This window comes from Anopheles stephensi, chromosome X (assembly GCF_013141755.1).
Source record: "Anopheles stephensi strain Indian chromosome X, UCI_ANSTEP_V1.0, whole genome shotgun sequence".
In the NCBI taxonomy this organism is placed as follows: Eukaryota; Metazoa; Arthropoda; class Insecta; order Diptera; family Culicidae; genus Anopheles; species Anopheles stephensi.
Genome location: NC_050201.1, coordinates 15,191,903 through 15,216,977, shown reverse-complemented (window position 1 = coordinate 15,216,977; position 25,075 = coordinate 15,191,903). Strand labels below are relative to the sequence as shown.

General features: G+C 41.9%; 3 protein-coding genes across 5 annotated transcripts; 2 read left to right on the top strand and 1 right to left on the bottom strand.

The window, feature by feature from the left end:
* The first annotated feature begins 628 nt into the window (after window positions 1-628).
* Window positions 629-1,741, top strand: LOC118510675 (carbonic anhydrase 7-like). Its single transcript, XM_036052839.1, has 2 exons — window positions 629-858; window positions 951-1,741. The coding sequence occupies exons 1-2, from the start codon at window positions 640-642 to the stop codon at window positions 1,581-1,583; spliced, it is 852 nt and encodes a 283-aa protein (XP_035908732.1). The 5' UTR covers window positions 629-639; the 3' UTR covers window positions 1,584-1,741.
* LOC118510566 (IWS1-like protein) lies at window positions 1,646-6,194 on the bottom strand. The gene is made up of 6 exons (XM_036052556.1): window positions 5,971-6,194; window positions 4,160-5,365; window positions 3,721-4,081; window positions 3,246-3,535; window positions 3,051-3,165; window positions 1,646-2,965 (listed from the first exon to the last, which is right to left on the bottom strand). Exons 2-6 carry the CDS (start codon window positions 5,290-5,292, stop codon window positions 2,843-2,845), a joined length of 2,022 nt encoding a protein of 673 aa, XP_035908449.1. The 5' UTR covers window positions 5,293-5,365; window positions 5,971-6,194; the 3' UTR covers window positions 1,646-2,842.
* Window positions 6,195-7,655: 1,461 nt separating this feature from the next.
* Window positions 7,656-24,809, top strand: LOC118510660 (RNA-binding protein squid-like). Of its 3 annotated transcripts, none has more exons than XM_036052803.1 (7): window positions 7,656-8,134; window positions 12,847-12,887; window positions 13,524-13,798; window positions 14,044-14,308; window positions 14,674-14,748; window positions 20,923-20,988; window positions 21,404-24,809. In XM_036052803.1, the coding sequence occupies exons 1-7, from the start codon at window positions 7,965-7,967 to the stop codon at window positions 21,481-21,483; spliced, it is 972 nt and encodes a 323-aa protein (XP_035908696.1). In that variant the 5' UTR covers window positions 7,656-7,964; the 3' UTR covers window positions 21,484-24,809. The 3 variants fall into 3 exon arrangements, with proteins under 3 accessions (XP_035908696.1, XP_035908686.1, XP_035908704.1); XM_036052793.1 differs by having other exon boundaries at window positions 7,674-8,134; window positions 20,923-21,000; XM_036052811.1 differs by having other exon boundaries at window positions 7,683-8,134; window positions 14,674-14,829; window positions 20,923-21,000.
* Window positions 24,810-25,075: the final 266 nt, after the last annotated feature.

The window sequence follows — 25,075 nt, the reverse complement described above, 5'->3', positions numbered from 1 at the left end:
ACATCACCCCTGCGTAAACCAGTGTTTGTTAGCAGGGCCGCTGGTGGTGCCACCATCATTTTGGTTTTGGGTTAATCTCCAACCCGAGGTTCTGTGCCGCACGCTCGATCCTTTGATAAGCTTCTACTACATAGGAGAGTCTCAAACCAATGATGTCTATGTCATCAGCGTATGCCAGGATCTGGATTGACTTATAGAAGATGGTCCCCGAAGTTTCCACCTCCGGTTCGTATAGTTATATGGAGGAATTTTGCAGGTGCCAAAAAAGAGTAAGAGCGTGTGTTTTTTTTTTCTTTACAATGTGTGCTTTGTTATTCACTAAACTTACTAGAACATCAATTTCAGTTGACTCTTCTAGTTATTCTTTTATTAAAAGAAACCAGGTGTTCATTGAGTTGTGTTAAGGACTATAGGCTTTGAATAATCGAACAGCCTGCAGAAACGTCTGCCAGCAAAGTAAGTTAGGAAAATTTCTTTTGCAATATAAACCAGCCAACGGCAAACATTTGGCATTGGCGATTCATTGTAAATTTAAATTTGTATCTACACTCATATGCACACACACGCACACTTCCATCTTTTCCTATAGGGTGATGGAAAAATCGATCATCCTATTATCGATTGCCGATATACGTCCACATGACCCCAGTTTGGATTCAGGACTATGCAGCAAAAGCAATAATTGTCCGCAGTATATCGTTGGCAATGCAACGCACAGTACCGCGAGCCGTGCAGAGTCCGGTGTGCCTTGTCCAGAGTCAGGCGCAAATCGTGGATGATGCAGCGCCGTTGCGCTTCGTTGGCCACTGGGATGTACGGGGGACCGCCACGCTAACCAATAACGGTCAGTCTGCCGTGGTAGGTAAGCAACTCAACTGCCAGGCACGCTGCCCTCCGGAGCTAATTTGTGATCGTTTCTTCCACCCCCCCCCCCCCCCACCCCTTTACAGTTGACGCTGAACGATCGTCCTTACCAACCGTTTGTGGTCGGAGGTCTGCTCGGTGGCGTTTACATATTTGAGCAACTTCACTTCCATTGGGGACCGGACGATAGTGTCGGGTGCGAACATCTGATCGATGGACGGGTCCACTCGATGGAGGCACATCTCGTTCACTATAACGCACGTTACGGTAGCTTCGCTGAAGCGTTTAATAAGCCAGACGGATTGATGGTTGCCGCATTTCTTTTCGAAGCTCAGTCAAACCAGACGGACTGGATGCCGCTGCAGCCAATTGTACGCGCCCTTCAATGTATCGAACCGCCAGGCACGGCAACACCCATTTCGGCCAACTGTTTGTGCTGGATGGCCGGGCTAGTGCTCGATCGGCATTACTACACCTATCACGGTTCCACGACAACCGCACCGTACCGGGAGAACGTAATCTGGCTAGTCTATCACGCACCTATCTTCATCTCCTCACAGCAATCGAACGCTTTTCGTCGTTTAATGCGTAAACAAGCCGGATCTGGTGCGTCGCTCGTACCGATTGCTAGCAATTTTCGTCCAGTCCAGTCGCCGTCTAGCTCTTTCCGGCTGGTGTTTGTACGCGACAATGTACCACCGGTGCGATCCAAACTGTGAGCCTTGAACACCCTAAAAAACACGCAATACGATGCATTCCTGTGTACACTGTTACGCACCGGTTTTTACGTTTTTTCTCTCTCTTTATTGTCGCTTTAAATGATAATTGGATTACAAGCCAGATTGGGAGGTTAAGATCGAAAACCAAAAAAAAAAAACTCTTTTAGCGCTCGATTGAGAGTTGTTCACAGATTGTGTTTGAGACAGGCTTTTGGATACAATCAATGTAAGGAAGCCAGCTATGGTAGGCAAAGACAAGAACGTACAGTAGCGAGCATGTCTAATGATCACCCCAGGGCGGAATGGATGTTGGAGTCCTTCTTCTTCTTCTTTCTTGGCACTACGACCTCGAAGGGTCTCGGGCAGCCATTTTTGCCCCGGTACTGCCGTGTGAAGACCGGAGTCATAACCATATCATATAATATATATGATATATTGGAAGTCCCTACCATATCAGACTAGCAAGAAGTTGAATGCAGTTATGTATCCTGTGACATTTTTCGCAGGAAATAGGGGGTATCACAAGTCGCCAAGGCCATACTAACTCGTGACCGAGGACTCGTCAATACATATCAGCATTGCTAGAAGTTGATAGGAGTTAAGTGTCCTGTGACAATTTTCACAGGAAAAAAGGATATTACAGGTCGCCAAGGCCCTTACTACCTCGTGACCGAGGACTCGTTAATACATCCTTAAAAATGTTTTGTAAAAACAGCAGGCGGTGTTGATCTTAGGTCTATCTTTTCAATTTCGAAAAACTATGCCGCTTTCAAAGGGTCCCTAGTACGAGTCTACTTGAGGCAGCTGACGAGGCAAAATAAAAAAGGATCCGAGCCACAAGTCTGCTTGGAGCTGCCCTTCAAACATATCAACACACACTTTAGGCTTTATAGGCATTATAAACAACATCTCGACGATGCTACGGAGTTTATTCCTGTACCGCGAATTTGCGCATACCGCCGCTTTTTTTTCGAACGCAAAGAGTTAAAATAGCTGTTGAGATGTTTTTGCCCTGATTACGATGAATTTTCCTAATTAAATTTTTAAGTTGTATAATTTGACATGCGTCGTAACGCAGTGCAGACCGAATAGATACATTTGATAATTTTAAATCGTTATGCAATTAAAAGTGTGCAGCTCTCGGAAAATAATGTTGAAAGTAGGTTAAATTAAAGTATAACCGAGCATCGCATCATTTTTCGATATTCAAGCAACTCGTCCGCATACACACACATGCGCCCCTCAAACCATTATTTAGCCTAGAGTGCCATTTTACGTCCCTCGATGGAAATGTCTACTGCACGGCGCGTAGAGTTCAGTCTCTTTTGGTCGATAAATTTCTTCAAATGTTTTTCATATCGGTTCAACTTCTTCTTTGCAATCTGCAATGAGCCACGCATAGAAAGAAACATTGTAGAAAAATAGTCAGTTTGTTTGCATGTGTTTGTGTTCCGCCAAACAACTTACACTGCTCATATCCACATCGATTTTTGATTTCGGTCGTACGATGTACTCTTTGTCGGATGGCATCGGTACCCTAGCGCGCTGAACCCAACCTTTATCACCCGGCCGTAGTGCTCCTCTGTGAATAGTACAAGAATGTCGAATGGTGCATCATTCCAAAGGAACAAAGAAAAAAGAGTGTTTGGCATCGCAGCATACTTTTCCGCTTCGGTAAATGGCAGCCCCTTCTGGTTCTTGGTGGCCGAAGCGGACGAATCTGGTGATGGTTTGCGCTTGCGTGGCATTTGCAGCAGGTCACGCTGCTGACGTTCTTCGCGCGACATTGCCTTAAAGTCGGTGCTAAGGTTGAAGATTGGCCGCGACCAGTCGTTTATCAGTCGGCCGGCCCGTTCACGGTTACCTTTCGTTTCGTTTGGGTGTTTGTACAGATACATAACCGCCTTACCGATACCGGACTGTTTCAGGTAGGACTTGTCGATAGTGGGAAACTGCGCAAGGAAAACAAAAACGGTAATTTTTTTATATGAAGGGGCTGTCTCTTTGCGAATTTTAGTGAGATTTGGCTTTTCTCACAGGGAATTAGATATGTACAGGGAGGTGGAAAATCGCGTTAGGTATGTAGCACAAAACACATAGAAATGCCATTCAGACTAAAAATTGTTCATATACTTACATCTGACAGCAGCTTTAAGATGCTCTCGCGAATCTGCAGACACGGAAGCGCTTTATTAGGCAGTGGCGCGATCCAGTCGGTCAACACATTCAGCACGTTGTGCTCGAGGAACGCCAGTTGCAAATCTTTCTTGATAAGCTGCGACATCACATGTTTTAAAATTGCGATTTTCTTCGTGGCCGGTTTGGATTCCAGATTCAGCTGACGGTCCTGTTCCGCCGCCTGACGCATCTGCTGTAGCAACTGTGCAATCAAATCATCATTGTCGTTGATCAAATCAATATCGTTCCGTTTACGGCGCCGGGACTTTTCCTCCTTCTTGCGCGCCATCATTATGTCAAAGTCCGACATAAATTGGCCCCTAGAGTGCAAGTGCGAGAATTGCACAAAATGATTAACAAGCCGCGGCAATCGATGACGATATATCACATCGGCTTACCTTTCTGAACCATCGTCCTTGATGCCTTCATCGTCCGAATCAATGATCGCCTGTTTGCTAGCCTTGTGCGCGGTCTCTTCGCCATCTTCCGCAGCAGAACCGGCCTCATCTTGATCGTCTTGCTGCTTAGGTTCATCTCCGGGTCCGGCTTCCTCCTCATTATCTTCATCATCCGAATCAATGATACGCTTCGGTTGCTTGATGTGTTTTCCACCACCGGAGGTGCTCGGTCCAGCTGCGTCTTCTCCATCACTGCCAATTCCGCCACCAGCCGCCATGGACGGGCTCTTGCTTCGGGATACTGAGCGCGAGCTGCCACGACTTTGGCTTCGACTACGGCTAACGCTGCGACTCACGCTACGGCTAACGCTTCGACTAACGCTTCGGCTGCCGGATTTGGACTTCGAGGAACGCGAGCGGGAGCTAGAGGCGGAGCCGGAGCGTGAGCGGGCACGGGAACGAGACCGGGACCTCGAACGTGAGCGGGAACCGGATCCTGAGCGGGAACGTGAGCGAGAACCGGATCCGGAACGGGAACGAGAACGCGACCGTGAGCCACCAGAACCGGAACGTGAGCGTGAGCGTGATTGAGACCGTGATTGCGAACGGGACCGGGAACGAGAGCGGGAGCGTGATCGGGACCGTGAACGAGATCGTGAACCGGATCGGGACCGCGACCGGGAAGGTGTACGGACGCGCCGATGAGTACTGCTGCGACGCGACAAGCGACTACCGGAGCGGCTACGGCTGCGACTAACGCTCGACGAGCTGCGGGCCTGCGAACGTGACCGACGACGGCTCTGGCGTGAAGTGCTGCGGCTCTTTCGTGATCGAGTTTCGCTAACTTGCGATCCGCTGCGATCACGTCGACGCTGGTCTTGTTGCGATGTGTGACTGTTACGGGAACCGCTACGGCTGCGCATTCCACCGGGTGAATTTATTTTCGCTTCAACATCCGCATTGGGCTGCTTGTTGCCGTCTGTATCATCCGGTTGAATCTCGTCGCCGTTTGTTTCGTCCGATAACTTAGCCGGAACGTTCGCATCAACGGTCGCATCGTTCGTGTTGGTGTTCTTCGGCCCATCATCGTTCGGTTGCGTATCCACGGCGACTGGCTCGCCGTTCGCTTCCATTTTGGTACGCTTCTAGCTCGCTCAGATATTTGCTGATTATTCTCGCTGCTATTTTTTAAGCTGGAAAATACAACTGCGAAGCACAAAAGAAGAAAATAACTTTTAAGACGGTAGACAGTTAACTACCCCGACACATTAAGGTGTATTAGCGAACCGCCCTAAGCCGGATAAGCAGTTTTACAGCCAACGCAAAGAAAACACGGAAACGGAAAAGGCACCTGCATGCCTCCATATATATAAATATATAGAATAGTATATACATATATATATATATATATATATATATATATATATATATAAATATATACAGAAAAAAATCATTGCACGTACCCCTACACTTATACGACGTAATACTTATTATAAAAAGTATTATATTACTATATATGATATAGTTATTATAGGGCATTATATTACAATATTACGACGTAATACGTAATATATTGCCTCCAGAGTTGATAGCAATTCGTTGCAAATATGTAATGGCAACCGGATGCTTAGTTAGCAATTGTTCAAGAGCTCGCAGAATGCAACTCCTAACCAAGCACCGGAAATTTGTAGTGCAGCTTTCCTGGGTCAATAGCATTAGCACACAGCCGCGATGCTGAAGTATCTGGCAAATGTCACGAGCAAGCTATCGAATATCGTGAAATGCTTTTGTCCCTAGCGTTCGTTACATACCTGAGAGTGGTGGCCAATTTAGCCAAGGCTAATTCGAACAACGATATGGCGAACTTCGACGACGAAAGTGTTCACCGCACAGCTATTTGCACTGGAAAATAAAGGACTGTCGCTTCTGTTTTGGTAGTGTCAATCTGCTGTACCAAACGATTTTGCTTCATCTGACACAAAGTGAGTTGAGAGGAGGTGTCGTAAAAAGCCCGTTTTGACACATGGAAAGAAGTAGAAGACCAGCACCAGTTTGACGTTTACTTGACCGCATCGAATCAGCTGGTTATATGTGTTGTTTATGATTCTCGATGCAATAACATTATTTAATGATTTGTTTTCTTGTATTTTGCTGTTCAATATTGTTCGGAAAGCTTAGATCAAGTGAAGAAATCAGGATATTGTAGTGTGTCAGTGCTATCTGAGGTGATTCTGTATTATATTTACTACTGTTTGAGGTGGTAACGATTCAGCGCCTATATGGACAGGGCAGCTTTGGCTGTATCGGCGTCACAGGCGGTGCCGGTTTGCATCCCCGAACTATTAGGTTGATCCGAGATATATGTAGGATCGTTCCATTTCACGTTCATCAAGAGGACAGCAGATCGAGCTTTATCAATGTATGCTAGAGATCGCTTGACCAACAAAGAACGCTTGACCGCAGTTTGTTTACATTTCAGTCAAGTAAACGTCAATTTTTTTTTTCAAAATGTCCGACCGAGAAATCGCTATTCCGACACCTCCTCTCAACTCACTTTGATCTGACACAAGACGTCTGTCAGACGCTTTTCGCACCCAAGGTAAATAGATGCGCCAATGTAACCAAGGTAAAATACGTTTACATAAATAAGTGCGCATTTTTATGCAGGTTTTTGGTTGCAAATTTTTTGCTCTTTTATTAAAAGTGGGTGGCACCGCTACGTGGAAAACTTCCATTCGGGTTGCCAATGCTTAGGGTAATTTGTATCCCAAAGTAAGGAAGAAAATGACACTTGAAACCATAAAAAAACGGTTATGTTTGGTACGGTTTATTTTTAAATGATGGATTGATAATTGTTACTTAACGTATTGTAAGCCGCAAAAACGAAACAAATTATTATTTCTTAAAGTATTAATCGCATTGACTTCCTCAAAACGTGCAAAACAATTTCACCTTCCCATTTTCACCACGATGATTCGAACGGGCTGGACTCGGATGTGACCTAGAACCCTCGAGTCTGAATCCCAATCAGAGTGCAAGGTTCTGGGCGTTCAGAGGAAATTGGTAGAAGGGATTAGAGGGTTTCCCATGGATACTTAGCAGCGGCTGAGTAGGAGAATCCCTTTCTTATATTTAAGACGTTACACCGATCCCAATTCCGGCTTCGCATCTCAATCCGAATTCAGATTCATTCCCAATTCGAAACCGGATTCTGATCGGATTATGGATCCAGTTCGAATTCTAAATCAGCATTCCGGATTTGGGATCCCAAAATTATATTTTCCTTCACCAACACCAATCTGAATCACGACTTTGTTCAACATTTTGATAAACCTGTATTTGCTGTGGTACGCGGTCGATACCATTCTGCATGTTGTGAAATTAAAATTAAAATTTTTGCTTGCGTGAAAAACTAGGCCTCTAACTTTCTTGCATCGACGGAAGTGTTCGCCCCGCACAGTTGGCAACACGTTCGCCCGTACGTGCGCATTATGTGTATGTGTGTGTGCGCACTCGAATGACGGCTTGGGCAAGGCAAAAGGTGAACATTCGCAGAATCGTTCTTTCTCTTTGAGCCGCTTGTGGTGAAAGGTGCGTTACGTACGTTCGTGCGCTCGGTGAATTCCGGAGAACAAGTTGAAGTAAAAGAAAAGCGTGTGTTGAAGCCTTGAACGAGAAAGTGCTTGTCGCGCGTTCGTTTTTGATAGAAGTAAATCCAGTGCTGTTCTGTCGTGTGTTTTAAGCGAGAGTGTCGTAGCGATAGTTTCTGCCAAAGCCACGCGCTTCCCCCGTAAAATCTCCGACAATGGCAGACGCACAGGAAACGGAAGTGGTGAACGGAACAACCGCCCAAGAGAATCAAGAAAACAGTAACAATCAGCCTCAACTTACCGAGCAAGCTACTGGCAATGGCAATGCCGAAGCGGCCAACGCTAACGGCAACACGGAAAACCACACCGTTCGCGATGACGACAGGTATGTACCAGTGTGTGCGCCCCGGTTTGGGCTGGCGATAGATAGACTTTCGGAAGGGAGTACTTTTTCCACCATTAGAAGGAAAGAAAAGCATGCCGCGCGCGTGGTTTCACTATCTGTCGCGCGTTAACCTCACTTTTCTATCTCAACGCTAAGTTCAACGATGGTGTGTTGTTACCTACCGACTTATTCTTATTTCATATCCAAAACTGCAGTGTTTATTTGTCAGATTGATTCATTATTTCGTCTACGTAAGATAAACTTGTCCAAATTCCGAATATTTTTATTAATCATATAAATCGTCAACATGCGCGTCCTTCAAACTGTGTTTTTTTCCGGTTCTTTAGCTCGTAAAGCTCTCGTCAATATGCTTTATATCAACATTTAATATCAAAACAGTCGATTTTCGAATTGCTTCTCCGTGGGGGTAGCATCATAACCTCTGTTATCTTTCAAAATGGCGGGTAGCTAATAGTCTCTTCATTCGTTTTCTCCGTTTGTGTCGGTTTCCTGTCGGCTTCGATATTTTTTTTTTTTGTAAGCACAATGCTCTTTGGGGTAATGCTCAAATTGCTGCTGTGGTTTGCGATTACAAATATTTATTTTTTTGAATAACGATTCTGATAATAATATCCGATATGATTTAATATCAGTAGTTAATATTAGACATCAAGCTGTTTATCAGAAATTGTGTTAAGCTCACTCTTTTATTTTCACATTAAAACTGATATCATTCTCATAGAGTGTATCAACCGAAGACCGAGCAGTTAAGATCTTCTGTTTCATGGCAGAGAACATTTTACACGACTCTTCTTCGCCCTGTGTTTCATCGTATAGTTATGATTGGTGAATGTATTTTAAGCTAAGATGTGTTTCATTAATGCTTTGTAAAAGGTATTAAAATATCTCTTGATAAGTGATGTGGTTTGTGTTTTCAACTAAAACGCGCTCTCTTCTCTAAACCCATCCTTCCCGAAACTCTTCATCACGTACTCTTCTAACACCTAAATGGTGCGAGACACGTTGTGCTAGAGTGTGTGTGTGTGTGTTAATCGATAAAATCTGTGGTTGCGCTTCTGTTACTTTTAGTTCCAGCAAAAAGGTGAGGAAAAGAAAAAATCGAAGAGAAATGAAACACACACACACACACAACGATACCAGCCGAGCGGCGGGATGAGAGATTAAGACGATAGAGAATCGGACGTCTTCTCATCAAGAAGCTTCTCACGCGCTTGGTTTCCGGTTAAACGACACATCGGCTTCAGCGTACGGGAATTGGGCGACCACCAATGCCGCGCGCGTATCACCAATGTTTTAAAAATGCTTCATGTTGTGGATGGATTTAAACATGCTTCATACAAATTGATGATTCAACCACGGCGTTTTGTTACGATTTTGTCTCACTAGTGAAACCAATGAAATCCGCGCGTAGCACCATCACACAAGAGTTTTATTTTCGCAACACCGGCAAGCCCTTTATCGGTGTGTGTTTTACTGCATATTGTGTTATTTTAATGTACATGATATTGTGTAAGTGTAAGCTACCTTAAATTCGTCTTATCCGACACGTTATATTAAAGGAGAAACAAGGTTGATGCTACCCCTGTTCGAATGTTGTTGCTCTAGTCATAATGTATTAATTGTGTTCATTTTGTGCGAGAGAAATAAGTGATATGGTTCCAGAGCAAAAATTTGTTTGCAGTGTCAAAGCAGAAAAAAAAGTTAAATGTGTCTTTATTTACCATTGCATGGGGACGATCCTCAGTAATGCTAGCACAAGCAGTACTTTAGTTACAAAACTGAAACAAAATACTTCTCTTCTATTACCCTTAAATGTGGTAAACGTTAACATATTCCGGAACTTTGCACAGCATCCATGTCAAGAAAAAAAGGAGATCCAGGTCAAGCAAAGTGTAATAAAAAAAAAAAAACATATCGAATGAATAAAGTTGCCCATTATACACTTATCTTTCGCATTTGATGTACTTAGAAGACGTTTGCACGCCGTATACAGCCATCCATAATTATTTGTACCCGGATAATACAAAGTATGCAAAAGAAGTTAAAGAACAACACTTAAGCAAAAACCACCACCACCACCAAACACAACCTTAATGATCAAATTGATGTTTCCTGTTTATAGAGCGAACGACTAATATTGTTCCTCTCCGACAGGTGTTGAGAAAATGCCAAAAGCCTGAAACTCTGAGGACATCGGAGAGAGAGAAAGAGAGAGAGATGAAAAGTGTTGGGGATTCTGCACCCAAAGGATGTGCACGTGAGACGATGGTATTTATGCTAACATAAATGACATAAGAACAACAACAAATAATAACCATAAAAAACCACCTTGTTGAAACTACCGAGCGTACAGCGTTATGAAAACGAAACAAAAAACGAAAAAATATATAAGTTAACTAAAAAGCTACCCAAATTTAAATTATTTGATATGATATATACCCTTTTCTTTATAGTAATGTTTTTACCATTGAACAAGTACAGTCTCTTTCCTAGATTTTTAATGGTTAAAATCAAAGCTCTCAAACAAAAATGCCTTCCATTTTTCGGTATCAACAAACATCTAGGAATATTTGTGAATTATTCTTTTTTGCCATATAATACTCAATGAAAAACAACTCCCGTCTCTTTACACACACTTACTTCCCTTTCATTCCTTTCATTATCTCTTACCAAAGCACGCGTGCGCGAACACACACACATATGCATTAAATTGAAACATAAATTCATACAAAGTTTGGGGGGCGGCTTTTGGCCTGGGTGGCCCGCGTATTCGACCGGTATGAAATCCTTCATATAAGTGGACTAAGCGCTAGCCTAAAAGACCGGGCATATTAACCGGTTATGTCAGCAAAAGTCTTCAAAGGTAGAAACATTTGGATTTTATTGCAATTACGATTACGTTTCCAGCGAGATTCGAATTAAAACAATATCTTGTTATCAATGTTTAGTGTTAAGGAGGTGACGATTTTTTTTTTATTTCAAATTAAACTAAATTTACAATCGAAGGTTAAATTTGATGTGAAAAAAATAATAATTGTACGTTTATCAGCTATCTTTTGTTCTAAAGAAATACTTCGACAAATAATAAACGTATCGGCCCACCATCACCCCCCCCCCCCCCCCCCCCCGAACTACTGAGTACCCTTATCCTTACTCGACCTCTAACAATCACATTAGTAAGCATGTGCTGGTGTGTGTGTGTGCGCATGTGCATTTAAAACAAAAACAAACATGCACGCCTTTTTAATTTTATGATTTTGCCAAATTTTTTCTTCAGTTACCTATTATTAAAACTTAATTGTTCATTTGTTTTTGTATACATATTCTCTACTTTCCACCCATAAGGGCTAGTACTTAAAGTTTTGAGTAAGAAATGTTTTAATAAATGGAATATTTCCAGACCAACATATAAAAAACTCTGCGTTCTTGTAAAAAAATACTCACACTAGTCACATTCTGCGTGGGGGTCTCTCGCGCGCACCATTCCATAACTGGTAGAGCTTTGTTTGATGCAAAGCAAAAAAAAAGACGAACTGTAAAAGAAATTTTATTTCCGAATTTTGGCGGTTCTCCCACCACCACCACAACCCACCCAACCAACCCACCCATCATCGTGTTTTAGAATTTGCGATCACAATGAGATTGGATAACTATATCTCCCCACAGTAACTACTACTACTACCACTACCAGCAGCATCTAAGACAAAGAGAGAGAGAGAGATCTCTATATTTCGTCCTGTGCGTTTTGCCAAATATTGTTACGTTTTTTTTGTAAAGAATAAAGTTGCGGAAAAACAATTTTATATTTATATATTTACCTACTATACCAATGCATAAGTAAAGTTCCGAATAAATGAATACATATTGTGAACCAGAATGTAAACTTTGCTCGTACATATTTCTTGTTTTGCTTATCTGTCTCTGTTATCGGTTTAGGTAAACCATACTTCGCACTGTTGTTTTTGCTAAGCTACGGTTAGTGTATGGCAGGGAGATCTGTGTATTAGTTTGGGTGCTTATGTTAGCAAATTACTACGGCGCTCCTAGTATGTCGAATCATTATTTTTCTTCCCTTTGTTGAAGTGAAGAAGGAGTGAGAGAGTAAAAGAACCGGCAGACCGAAGGGTACCAGTAAAGCAGTTTTATTGAGTTTTTCAATGTATGTTTTAACGAAATTGCAAACCATAAACTATACGATCAATATATTTGCATAAATAGTAGTTAATGATGTATCGTCCAAGAAAAGGCATAAAAAATATCTCCATTGTTTTTTTTTTTTGTTAAAGACTTTAGTGCACCACGTTCCCCACAAACTTTATACAAGATGATACCGGCATGCCTAACTTAGCTGAAAAACAAAAAAAAAAACAACAGTGTGTATACTGTTTGCTAAACTTAATCTTATTGTGAAACATACTCATGGGAAAAGCAAATAAACTTTTATTTCACCAGTCAAACAAAAACAAAAACTGAAAAAGTACATATTTAATATTGTTGTCACCGTAAAAGTTGTTTTGTTTATTACTATTTTAGTGTTTAACTTCAATGAGTCTATATCTCTAGGCAGTTGCATTACTGTGCGCAAATTTAACTAACTTTAAGCAAAACATTCAACCTGTTTTTTTACTATTTTAACTATCCAAAAAAAGCATAAAATATTCTAATTCGTAAATTTTCATCCACTTTTCCAGAAAATTATTCGTTGGTGGACTAAGTTGGGAAACATCAGACAGTAATATACATTTTTCTTTTTTAAAATTCAATATTTTATTAACTAATACAAAGTATATATATATTCCTCTTTTATTGATATAGTACATTCAAGAAACCAAGTCTTTTAATATAAATATAAACGATACCTCTCTCTCGGTTTATATCTCTAATTCCCCCCCCCCCCTCCCCCCCGTTTTGTTCGATCCAAGTCTTCCCACATTTGTTGTTTTCCATCAAACTTTTTATATTTTCAACCCTATGAAATATGGGTTATTTGCCATCCATCTTCTTGTTTAATTCTCTATACTCTTCCTTCATTTCCATTCTTATATATATTTCCTGATTTTTAATTTAAATTTCCTTCATTTTTCGCGTTAAATTGTTACGTTCTGTTTGATTTGAATAGTTTTTTTTTGTGACTCGTACAGGAATAATATTTTCTTTCATATCCAACATCACTATCCCTCCATTTTCCTCCGTGCATATATGTCTATCCTTTTAATTTTCTTAATACTAAAAGTTAAAAAAAAATACATACACTCCTACCCCCTCCCGCACACAGACACACACTTATAATCTAACGCATAACTAGGAGAATGTTTGCTTCTTGTTTTAATACGTGTGCTTTTTTCTGTTTTCGATCGCTGCCGTGCAGAGGAACTCAAGGAACACTTCAGCCAGTACGGTGATATCGAGAGCATCAATGTGAAGACGGATCCGAACACTGGCCGTTCGCGCGGTTTTGCCTTTATCGTGTACAAAAGCGCGGACTCGATCGACAAGGTCGTGTCGGCGGGTGATCATGTCATCAACAACAAGAAGGTTGACCCCAAGAAGGCGAAGGCACGGTACGGCAAAATATTCGTCGGTGGGCTGACGTCGGAAATCAGCGACGAGGAGATCAAAACCTTCTTCGGCCAGTTCGGAAACGTAAGTTTTTAGTCTTTCTTTGTCGCCGTGTAGGCGCGCTTATATTTCATGTAGTGTTTTGTACTTGAGAAATTTGAACCACATGATGAGTATACTTTTTTTACCAGTTCTGCTTATGAAAGAGAATGATTCGATTTCGAAACTGATAATTCAAACGACAAGTACAAAAATCACTTGAAATAAAAATTTAAAAACAAATAAGAAATTATTAAAAAAAAATCTCTTTTTTGGGTATCGATTTTTAGATCGTCGAGGTAGAAATGCCATTCGATAAGCAGAAGAACCAGCGAAAGGGATTCTGCTTCATTACGTTCGACTCCGAGCAGGTGGTGAACGAGCTGCTGAAGACACCGAAGCAAACCATTTCTGGCAAGGAGGTCGACGTGAAGAAAGCGACCCCGAAGCCGGATAACATGGGACCGATGGGACCGATGGGTGGTCGCGGTGGCATGCGTGGTCCGCCGCCGCGTGGCATGCGTGGTGGACGCGGTGGTCCCGGTGGACCTAAAGGTGAGTGCTCTATAATAATGCCCAAGTGCGTTGTACCATAATTTCACTTCGAGTCCGTGATAATAATAGTAGTACCAGGATAGATGTGCGCTTGTTTGGTATATGATGAAACCCAAAACAGTTCTGCTTATGAATTATAGTGATTTTTACCAATTTACCAAAACGAACCCTGATAATACCTAACCGCCACACTGGGTAATGCTCGATTGATTATAGCAAAAAAAAAAATGTTCTCAGCGATATTGTAATCGGTAAACATACACACAACTCATTCTACTTGCCTTTGTTTATTTTTCTTTGTTTATCTCTCTCTCTCTCCTTCTCTCCCCGCTTGCTGCGCTTTTCACACGGGCTACCACCAACAGGCGGATACGGACAAGGATGGGGCGGACAAGGATACGGCGGATACGGCTACGGGCAAGGATACGGCGGTGGTTATGGTGATTATGGTTATGATTACTTAACCAGATGGTATGGAGGCTACAATAACGGTGGTTACGATTTGTCCGGCGGCTATTACAGTCGTGGTGGTAAATTCAACAATCGCTTGCCGCCGAACAAACATCACTAGAGCAAAGAGGGAGAGAGCGTGAGACAAGTAGTTAAAGCCAAAATTATTATATATATGATGGGCGGCGCACGGATGGAAAATGGCGCTACCCTATCCCTACGGTTTTTTCTCCTGTCCCTATTTCCCTTTTTTTTCTCTCTCTCTGTTCTTCAATCATACTATTGCAAATTTACAAAATGCCCCTTGTTTTATGAAATGACCGACTAAACCGATATGGTTGTATCGTGTACTATGTTAGGAGTTTACTTTAATGGTTTTGCTTCATTATATTCACCTTCCCCTCCCTCCCACCAAGAGAGCGTAAAAAGGAGTAGCGCACCACCGGCAGGTAGTGTGGTGTGTTGGTAGTGAGTACCCGTATGTGAGCGTGTAACATAATTCGCATCTTCATGATTCGGTGTTTTCGATCTAGATCGGATTGCGTTTTGCGTTCGTATGTGTGTATGCTTACATTTCAATGTTTTGAAGCATTGAACACGTTGACAGAGCCCCAAGCTTGCTTTTGCCTGCCTCTGCCCTTTATGCTCTATCTCTCTCTCTCTGGCACACGTAGAAGAAAACCCGTGATTATGCATCTTTACTTGTGCCAAACGCGCGTTTGTGTATTCTGTGCGCTCTCGTTGGTTAAACAGTCCAGTGTCTTGTGAGAGAGAGAGAGATAGACAGAGAGAGTGGTGGACTTAACTAAAATGCAATGCGATGTCATCGTATTCGATGTTACGATGTTGTAATATGTGATCTACACATATAAATTTGGAATTTAACAATTGTGAATTTGTACAATTTTTTGGATTTAGATTGCGAACCTTGCACCTTTCAAAAATACAGACAATTTTTAATTTGTTTCATGTGTAGAGAAAAATAATAAATTTTACCATCCTTGATCTTGACACTTGTCCACGAAATCATTCACGTATTAAAAGGTGTTTTTTTTTGTTGTTGTACAAAAAACTATTGGACAAAGCTCCTGAAGATGTGCAATATATAGGTATGTTTTTTTTAGTATCAGGTTATGCCGTCGGGCAGACCTTCCCAATAAAACTATTTTTTTTGTGTGGTGTTAACACACTACAGGATTGGCGATCGGATCACCTGGTCATGTCTTAACGACGTGCTCAAACACTGAGCAGACAGAGAGGAAAAGTAAGATGTTTCTCCCTCTCAAAAAGAAAAAAAAACGAATCTAGAGGTCGTATGAAACTATTAAAAAGCCAACCGATGAAAGGGAGGCAGTAGTAATGTTTGATGTTTGATGTTCCTCGGACGCGGCGGTTGTTGTATTTAGCGTTTATTTACAGTTCTCCTCTTTCAATACCACTCTTATATGTTTCACATACCCGAGGGCTTTGTTTTTTTTTTACAAGAGCAAAACGAATCCAATTCCTTAGTTGTTATTTCCGTACCTTTGTAGTTCGGATTGGTAGTGGAAGTGTGAGCGTTGGTTTTGCTGGTAATGTATGAAACTAAGTGCTATTATCTATACACTCTAGTTATGGCGATGTGTGTGTGTGCGGATGTTTATGAGAGATCTAAAGGGAAAACCCAAAGGAGGAAAGTACTGATGAAGGGTAAGCGGAGGAGTGTAGGATGTAGAGCACACGGAAGATAGCACAATAAAGTTACGGCATAATAGGATAAAACAAGGAGGGAAATTACTGCGGTGGCGCTAATTTGGGGGTAGGGAACTTAGGGCGAATATGGAGCAGCCAGAGAGAAAGAGAGAGAGAGAGAGAGAGAGAGAGAGAGAGAGAAGTGATGATGTGGCGGCCGTGTGTTGTGCGTGTACGCCTGCTACTCAGCAAATGGATAGTGTAAAAATGCTTGTTGAATAGCCCCGATACAAAGCAGAACAGTTCTTTTTTCGGCACCCATCATCTTTTAGATTTATATACCACCACCCAACCACCTACCACCAGATTTATATACCCAACTTCTAACACAATTGGACGAGTTTTAGGAAGGATATTTTTTATAAGTGCTGATTTTTTGCTTTTCTCTTCGTGTTTTTGGTTTTAAGTTTAACATTTTTCACTTAGCACTTTTTTCTGTGAAGAGAAAGAGAGAGAGAGAGAGAGAGTGAGAGAGAGTGAGAGAGAGAGTCTCTTCCCCCTACACACAATGCCAATTTTTATTTTGCACAAAATTTATAGAAAACTGACGAAATAATTACTCCTGCACATGCGTGTGTGTGTGTGTGTATTACGCAAAAAATAACAGGAAACCATAACATTCAATTTTTTATAATCCGTCAAAAAATACCATTACCAGACACAGGATACGCGGCCACAGGTCCATCTATCTCCACCAAACGCGCGAATGCAATTTTATGGCCGTAACTGAAACTGAAATTTTGGTTTTTATATAGTATTTTAATCTTTTCCTCCGTTCATTATTTCAACCGTGTAGAGTGTGTGTGTGTGTGTGTGCAATATATGATGCTAAGCTAAGAAGTTGTGCGCGCGGGTTTGTGTGTGTTTTTTGGGGTACATTAGAAAAAAAGTGTTTGCACACACAAACACACACACACACACCAAACATATTTTCCCTCCGTGGTGGTGAAGCAGGCGCGAGCGAGCTCTGACACCCCCCAAGGCTCAAATCACGCGCGCCCCAAGATCTTTGTCAGGGAAAGATAGAGAAAGAGCAAGAGAGAAGGAGAGAGAGAGAGAGAGAGCGTCCACCTGACGATTTATTAGATCTAAAATAATTTTAGAAATGGATATATGCGACTGATAATCATTGTGATAATAGATTATTTCAGAGCTTAGGATCGCATTGCTAATTTCCATCTTTCGGTGGGAAGGGGAGAGGGAGGGGAAGGTGAAGATAGAGGGGGCGTCGGATGTGTGTGTGTTACCATAAAGTTATTCTTGCCTTACTGTGTGTGTGCGTGTGTGTATAGTTAGCCTTTTTGCTGCGCGCCTGTGTCCCCTGGAGCCCCCAATCTGTGTCCCCGTGCGCGATGGGAGAGATCTGAGGACATATATATATATATATATATGAAGGGTGTTGTTGAACCGTTATTACCGTCTAAAGCATTTGGAAATACTACCAATGAAAACAAAAAAAAACGGCGGAGAAAGGGAAGAGAGAAGCAACTCTTGCAGAAAGAGTTAGAGGGTTAGAGAGAATACTAGTGTGCAATCTCACGAGCAAAGAACAACCGGTAGGAAGGATATGGAAGGATAGAGTTAACCCTGGTTATATACTTTTGTGCGCACGAGTATGTGTGTGTGTCATCACAAATTAACCGATGTGGGTGTGGGTGGGAGACTTACCGCCTGTTGTGTCTTATAAAACGCGCCTTCCTTTTTGTGTGGCAAACCGCGTATCACCGTCGTGTATAAAGCTGATGTGTGAACGCGTCGTGTTAAGTTTTGTTTTGTTTTAAGTTAACATATGATTGCCAATTGTTACCAAGCGCCCGTTAGCATAGTAATAACACCCCGCGACAACACACCATACTGCGCAAAATATCTGTTCAACATATAAGAAAACGCCCTGTGCAAAACAAAGGCCAACTGTGGATGATTAAGCATAACCGTTTAATAGCTACGGGATTGCTCCTTTCTGTTGTTTACCGTCAGAGAGAGAGAGAGAGAGAGAGAGAGAGTGAATAACAACACAAACAACTTTTTTTTTGTTGGAACAACTGTAATTTATAAGGCGCGTGTTGTGCGTGGTATGTTTTGTATGTTGTCTTGTCGAAAAGAATGCGTTAGAAGCGCTGCTTTAGTCATCGTGCTTCTTTTCTAGCTTCGGTTGGGTGTTCTAGCAACACCACCGTTTTGGGTTTTTTTTTCTAAATCACTGCAAGATTTTTTTTTTTTGATAGAGATATAAGTTGGGGTTTCGTATTTCTCCAACTTACTACGCTTACAATATAAAAGAAAAGGGGGGGGGGGGGGGGGGGGGGGGGCGGCCGGCACACACATGTAATGGGAAGCTGTTGTTAAGCAATCAAATTTGGATGCTTTTTTCATTTTTTGCAAATTATATTGGATTACATTAAAAAATAGCAGAGTTGCCTTACTCTTTTCGTAACGATGCTGGGGGAACAGTGAATCTACTTATGAACGTCCGGAATTATGCTCTTCTTTTCCTCCTTAGTGTTTGAGAACTGAGTGGCGTATTTCTTGAATCTATGTGTATGTAAACTCCTTGTTTCTTCTTTGCATAGGATTTTTAAACTAATTAAAAGGGGTTAAAACAAAACTACCATACTGTTGCTCTTTGTTTCCCCCGTTTGGTCTTTTTGACATAGAAAAAAGAAAAACAAATGTATGAGTGATCCCCCCCGAAGAGTGTAAAAGCTTTTTGTAACATGCTCTATTCCGGTTTTTTTTTGTTTTACGCGCGCTCCTCTTTAAACTTCATTGCACTATCTAAACAAAAACACACACAAAAAATACTATTAAAAACCAAAAGTCAAGTTACGCGCGGTGGTACGTGTGGTGTAGTACCACAGCAACAACACCACCCCCTCTGCATACTGTATATACAGAATAAGCAACACAAATGAATGGAAAACGAATTAATACTAAATAAAAATAAGTTATGGAAATTATGACAAAAAAAGGTAAACATAAAAAACCACCCCCTTTTCTCTTCTATGACCCCGATTTTTATTTGTTCGCCCTTCGTTCATTTGTTTTTGGTGCCCCAAAAAAAAAAAAACAACACGAGAAAGAGAGAGAAAGGAGGGTGATGGTTGGGAAGGAGAGAGAGAGAGAGAGTAGAGAAATGTTAGGACGTGTGAAAAATCGAACAATTTAAATAACTAATTATTCGACTGTTTGTTTTGCAAGCAAACCCAACGAGCGACACCGCGCGGACGCATAAGATAATCCTTGTTCGTCTTTGCGTGTGTGTGTGTGTGGGGATGGTATATCATGCTCTTTCTAACAGAATGTCCGAGTTGCCGATAACGTAAGATTGTGAAGTTTAAATGTGGTGTGTAGTGTAGGGAAACAAACCATACGCGGCTTTCGCAGTCAACAGTTGCGCTTAAAGTTATCTCATAATTTTCTAACTAGTTTATACAATTCATCTCCACAGATACAAAAGACGGTCGCGCGTGTGTTTTATAGTTAGCGTATGTGTGCTGCTAGTGTGTATTACGCACATATAGTATCGATATTTTATTTGTTGTTGCGTATCTAAGTAGCTATAGTAAGGTTTGTGAGCGCTCTCTAGCTAATCGATCCTCTATTTTCACGCTCTTTACACACACACCCACACACGCGCTTAAAGGAAAATGTGTTTCCTGTGTTTAGTTGAATTTTACACTTCCGTTTCATCTAATGGTATTGAAAAGAGGTTGAACTTTATGTAACATGACGCTAACTAATTTTTTTTTTTTGGTATGCTCTCCGATCGCTCTTACCTTCTCCTCCATCCCTTTCCATCTTATCCGCTCCATGGGCTTCCTCAAGCCACCTCCTTTCTCGGTCTGTTTTTTTTTTGTCGTGCCGTGTCATTTTCCATCCACATCCGAAAACAGGAAAAAACCGTAAAGAATGCCCTTATTAGGGCATTTTTGAATAATCCGCTTTTTTTAAAGCCGTCGGTCGAAAATCGTGTATCTCTCTCATCTGCGTGGTGTAGTCTCTTGCCATCATCGTCTCATCTATTTTCAGAGCCAAGCACATTGCGTTGGATGAGAACAACACACACACAGCACACACCACTGGTCTCATACACATAAACACAACGAAAACTCTACCCTTCTGCCTTCTGTGTGATAGTGCTTCTTCCTGCATAGAAGCATGGTGCATAGGAGTACCGTAAAGGCCCAATCTGCGTACCCAATACTGGTTTCGGCGCTGGTGTTTTGCGACAGTGTTGTGTGCGTGTGAGCGTGTGTGTAAAACAGGAAGCTTCAACCTTCGGTTTAAGGTTGCCCCAAGCTGGCGGGGCGGTGATGATGTCCATAAGAAACAATAGAATCCGATTCATAGCGCTTAATGCCGTTGCCCCTTATAGACACATATTTCTAGTAGCATTCCTTGACTTACCATGTGTGTTTCCTATTTTTTTTTAGATGACTATGGTTATGGAGGATACGATGGTGGTTACATGAACGGAGGCCGTCCAGGTGGTCCGCGAGGTGGGGGCAAAGGTAGATTGTGTTAGAGCTATGAAGAATGTTTGAATCATTCGGTATCAATATCCCAGACATTGCCTAATTTGTATCATAATCTAAGCTAGTGAAAATCAAGTTTACACTGAGGAGTTAATTTCTATGTTATATTTTGTTAGCGCAATATGAGTAAACTGTTTAGATATAGACGACACTTAATCAATAAGGACGATAAGCAATACGAAAGGTAGAGTCGTCAAAAAGGCTAGTAAACGTCCGTAATTTAGGCATTAGGATGCCTCCGTAAGCGAAGCAACAATTGTAGTTAAATTTACTTTCCTTTAACTTTTACTTTTCACGTATTATGCCCTTACATAATTATCGTTGCGATTTGATTTTAGCAGTAACCTGATATCCCCCCTCTCTTTGTCTCTTTTTGAAGGTGGCGCTGGCACGTATGGAGGCGGAAAGCAGAGAGGCAATGGTGGTGGAGGTCGCCAACAGCGTCATACACCATATTAAGCAGATCAATTTCAATACAAACACACACACATACCTACAAAGAACGATCGTGAGAGCGAAATTGCCCGGAATTACAAGCATCGTGTTTTAAATCGTACAAAGCAGCAGCAGCAGCAGCAAGGAGAAGCAAAAACAAACACACATGCACCCATACTATCACTCTCAACGATTACGAGACGCGTATTTCGTCCAAATGCCCTCCTCTCCACACACTACTCTCCCTCCAAACCCCCGTCTCTCCTTCCCCGATACTCCCACATAAAATCCATTACGTTTTAGTTTTACTTTAACATACATTTTTCGTTTACGTCAGATAAAGAGAAACGGAAAGAGAGAAAGAGAGAGAGAGAGGGAACGATAAATCAGCGCATGATAAGAAAAAGGATACGCATCAAAAAGGATACAAAAAGATGCATTATATTTATAAGGTATGCGCGCGCGAAGGAGATCACCACTATGTTGGTGGCCTGTGTACAGTGAATTCGATTTCCATGTGTGTTAGTAGGCCGAGGTATAATAGATAGGGGCTGAGCCAATGAGACAAACAGACAGACAAAAAAAAACACCATCGCAGGTATACAGTTTTGCACACATCCACAAACAAATTAAAAAACATACACACATTAAGCAAAAACCGTACACGTCAACAATCGTGTACTTTACTATAAAATTCGGTTTTACTAAACAAATTCATATTTTGCTAAGCTTTTTTTTTAATAATCGTTTAAGAAAACACTTAACGACTTAGGTTTCTTAATTTCTCTTGTTAGTTAGACACACATATGCGCGCTCACACTTTCTAAAGCAGCGAAGTGTTTGCATGAAAAAAAAACACACACACATACAGAAGTTATAAAAAGGGAAAGGTATTGTTTTTGTGGTAAGAAAAGCGTTTATAATAGTTTCAGGTGTGTAAATGCGTGTTTGCTTTCGAATTTATACTAAAGAATTGACTAAGTCTCTCCCTACCCCCATAATGTGCAGACTTTGAAGATGTTGTGTTTTATTATGTGAAAAGTCAATAGTATGTGTGTGTGTTATTTTTACTCTCAGTTGGAGCTCAGTTTACAATATTTGTGTGTGTTTTTTTTGTCCGCTACTGAGGATTAGATTCACAAAGGACGAGTTTTAGACGATCCTGTTTCTGGTCATCTAGTTCGGTGTATCAATTTTGCTGTGTTCCAAAGCACTGAGGGTTCCGCACAATGCGCTGGGAGCGTATGTGCGTGTGAGTGTGCATGTATGCTGTATATTAATTATGTACGAATATTTGTTTCTTAACTTTGTTTGAGTTGAGGTCCATTGATCGCAGTGGACTTCTCTGAAGAAGTATGTCCCTTTGTATTCGCTTGCTCGTTAGGATGCTTCCCAAATTTGTGTACGTCCTTGGGAAGTTGTAAAACATTCGGGGTCGGTCTGAGAGCAACACTACCGGTGCGGATCACCTCCTCAGCTTGTTTACCCTGAATGCTCGGCGGACTGTCACGTTCCCCATTACTCCTGTCACCCCTCTTACCCCACCCTCTATACACCACAGACAGAGAGAACATTGAACGATGCGATGGTGTCTCCAACTATCGGAATGCCGTCGAGTCCCATCAACCCAGCACGGGGGATAGCTGACGCCAGGATTGCACTTCGGGGCAGCCCATATAGGTGCGGTGAGGTTGGTAGCTGGCAGAGTTGGCTAAATAATTTGAGTTGTCATTCATTCGTATACCATTATGACACCAGGCTTGAAAGCGGTCTATTACGCATCGAAGTCGTCGACAGCCAGCCAGCTGGTGGTACGGCCCCAGAAAGGATCGCCCACACGAATTGCTGGCAGCCCATTCTTCCTTGTCTGAGGACTTCAGGCTTCTGGTATCTGGTACACGTTCGATATTTCCAGACTGTCTGTCTGCCGTCATCAGCGTCTTTGCTGCGCCAACAATATGGCTCGCAGACGCTGATAGCAGGATGTCCAGCTCTATTTAGGAACTGATCGCTAATGTTTTGCGCAAGAGCCTACGCGATTGTGGACCCTTGAATCCAATCCCGCGTATTGCAGGTTGTCATCCCCCCAACGCTGACATAGATCTTAGCCATCTCCAGAGACGAGATTGGAGACGCTAGGCCTTTGTCAGCTGAAGGATCGCTGGTGGTTTCGCTCGGGTGTTGTGCAGTACGTGGTTATGATACCTGTTGAACTTGCTTGGGCCTTGGGTCGGTGAGCGCCTGCGACAGTTTCCTGCTTGCACGCATCAGTAAATTTGCGTATCTCTCAATTGTGTCACTCTAGTTTATTAGTGCACCCTTGGACCAGAATTTAAGTTCTGGAGCTATCAACGATGGATTATCTGCCATATCCTTTATGGTGAAGTGTCTCTTAACGACTTCAACCAATCAAACGTTTGACCGGTCATCAAACGGTCCCGCTCGCCCGGGCGTTTGCTCATGGCTTTAGAGTAGATCTGAAGATAGGTTACTTCACGAAGTGCCATCTGTCGCAGCCTTGAAATAGCGAAGGCAGTTCGCTCTCTGAGCCGTGGAAACATTAGTGGCCAACAATACAAACCTCCGATTCGTTACACATCTCTCGAATTGTTTTCCGATTTCAGCGGATTTGGAACTCCACTCCCGGTGCTGTATATTCTGGATCCGTATGCCTCAGCTTGGTTGTTTTCCATTATTGGCTTATGGTTGGCCAGCTCACAGTGTTGGCAAGGAGGTTCCGGAAGAGATAGATCTGGTGAAGTGCACATCTGGGGAAGCACTTACCATATGAACGGTTGGCATTGTAAACAATGGCCAAGCGTATTAAGCATTCTTAGATAAATACGAGCAAACAGCGAACACAAAAAAAAGGATAACAAGTAAAACTGTAACCAAAAATATACAAGCGCAAGGGAGATAGAATCGTTGTAATAGAGATTTACTTATCGAAACCAACCGTTTTTTGTCTGTAGTGGGTGAAAGCATTGTGTGAAATGATGTAATGAGATATGGATCGTGACAGGAATAATATACTTTACGTTGGACAATGATTTGCAAAATAATTATTTAGGGCAGGAAATAGTTCAGTTTAGGATAACCGGTTGAAACATTTGCTCTAGAACTTTAATATTACTGTCCCCATTTATCCTCAGGAAGAAAAAGGGAATTTTCCATTTTACGTATTTATTTGTCTGTGGAACGGATTAAAAAATGTTCGACTGGTAACAACACGCGCACGGTATGGGAATTTATTCGATGAAAGTTCTACCTACCTTAGGTTTTAGGCGCTCGATATCTTATGTAAAAGAGAGGTAATAAAACGTCTAAAAAGGAGTCAACGGTCAACCTTACATATTATACACGTTTTTAGTCCGATTTTTGTTTTTACTTTCCCGCATTCACAGTTGATTCAATAATGATACTATCATTCTTCAACTGCTCTTGTATATTTGTACAACATTTCGGTTGGCTAGAGTAATCTAGCTTTCGGGACGCACATTAAAAATGTTCTGCCGTTTGATACGTTTGAAAACAATAATTTTATTTTGATAGATCATTGCGTTTCTCGTTCCTTTAAGCAACGCCACACCCGGTTCTGCTGTAACAAGTGTGTGTT

What these genes read in the sequence shown, in the direction of transcription:
- LOC118510660 (XM_036052811.1), top strand. Translation starts at nt 7,965, where the DNA reads ATGGCAGACGCACAGGAAACGGAAGTGGTGAACGGAACAACCGCCCAA. An exon ending in AAGTTGGGAAACATCAGACA is followed by an intron (nt 12,888 to 13,523) that starts GTAATATACATT and finishes GCTGCCGTGCAG; the next exon opens with AGGAACTCAAGGAACACTTC. An exon ending in TGGTCCCGGTGGACCTAAAG is followed by an intron (nt 14,309 to 14,673) that starts GTGAGTGCTCTA and finishes TACCACCAACAG; the next exon opens with GCGGATACGGACAAGGATGG.
- LOC118510566 (XM_036052556.1), bottom strand. Translation starts at nt 5,292, where the DNA reads ATGGAAGCGAACGGCGAGCCAGTCGCCGTGGATACGCAACCGAACGAT. An exon ending in AAGGACGATGGTTCAGAAAG is followed by an intron (nt 4,082 to 4,159) that starts GTAAGCCGATGT and finishes CTTGCACTCTAG; the next exon opens with GGGCCAATTTATGTCGGACT. An exon ending in TCGATGTGGATATGAGCAGT is followed by an intron (nt 2,966 to 3,050) that starts GTAAGTTGTTTG and finishes GGCTCATTGCAG; the next exon opens with ATTGCAAAGAAGAAGTTGAA.
- LOC118510675 (XM_036052839.1), top strand. Translation starts at nt 640, where the DNA reads ATGACCCCAGTTTGGATTCAGGACTATGCAGCAAAAGCAATAATTGTC. An exon ending in ATAACGGTCAGTCTGCCGTG is followed by an intron (nt 859 to 950) that starts GTAGGTAAGCAA and finishes ACCCCTTTACAG; the next exon opens with TTGACGCTGAACGATCGTCC.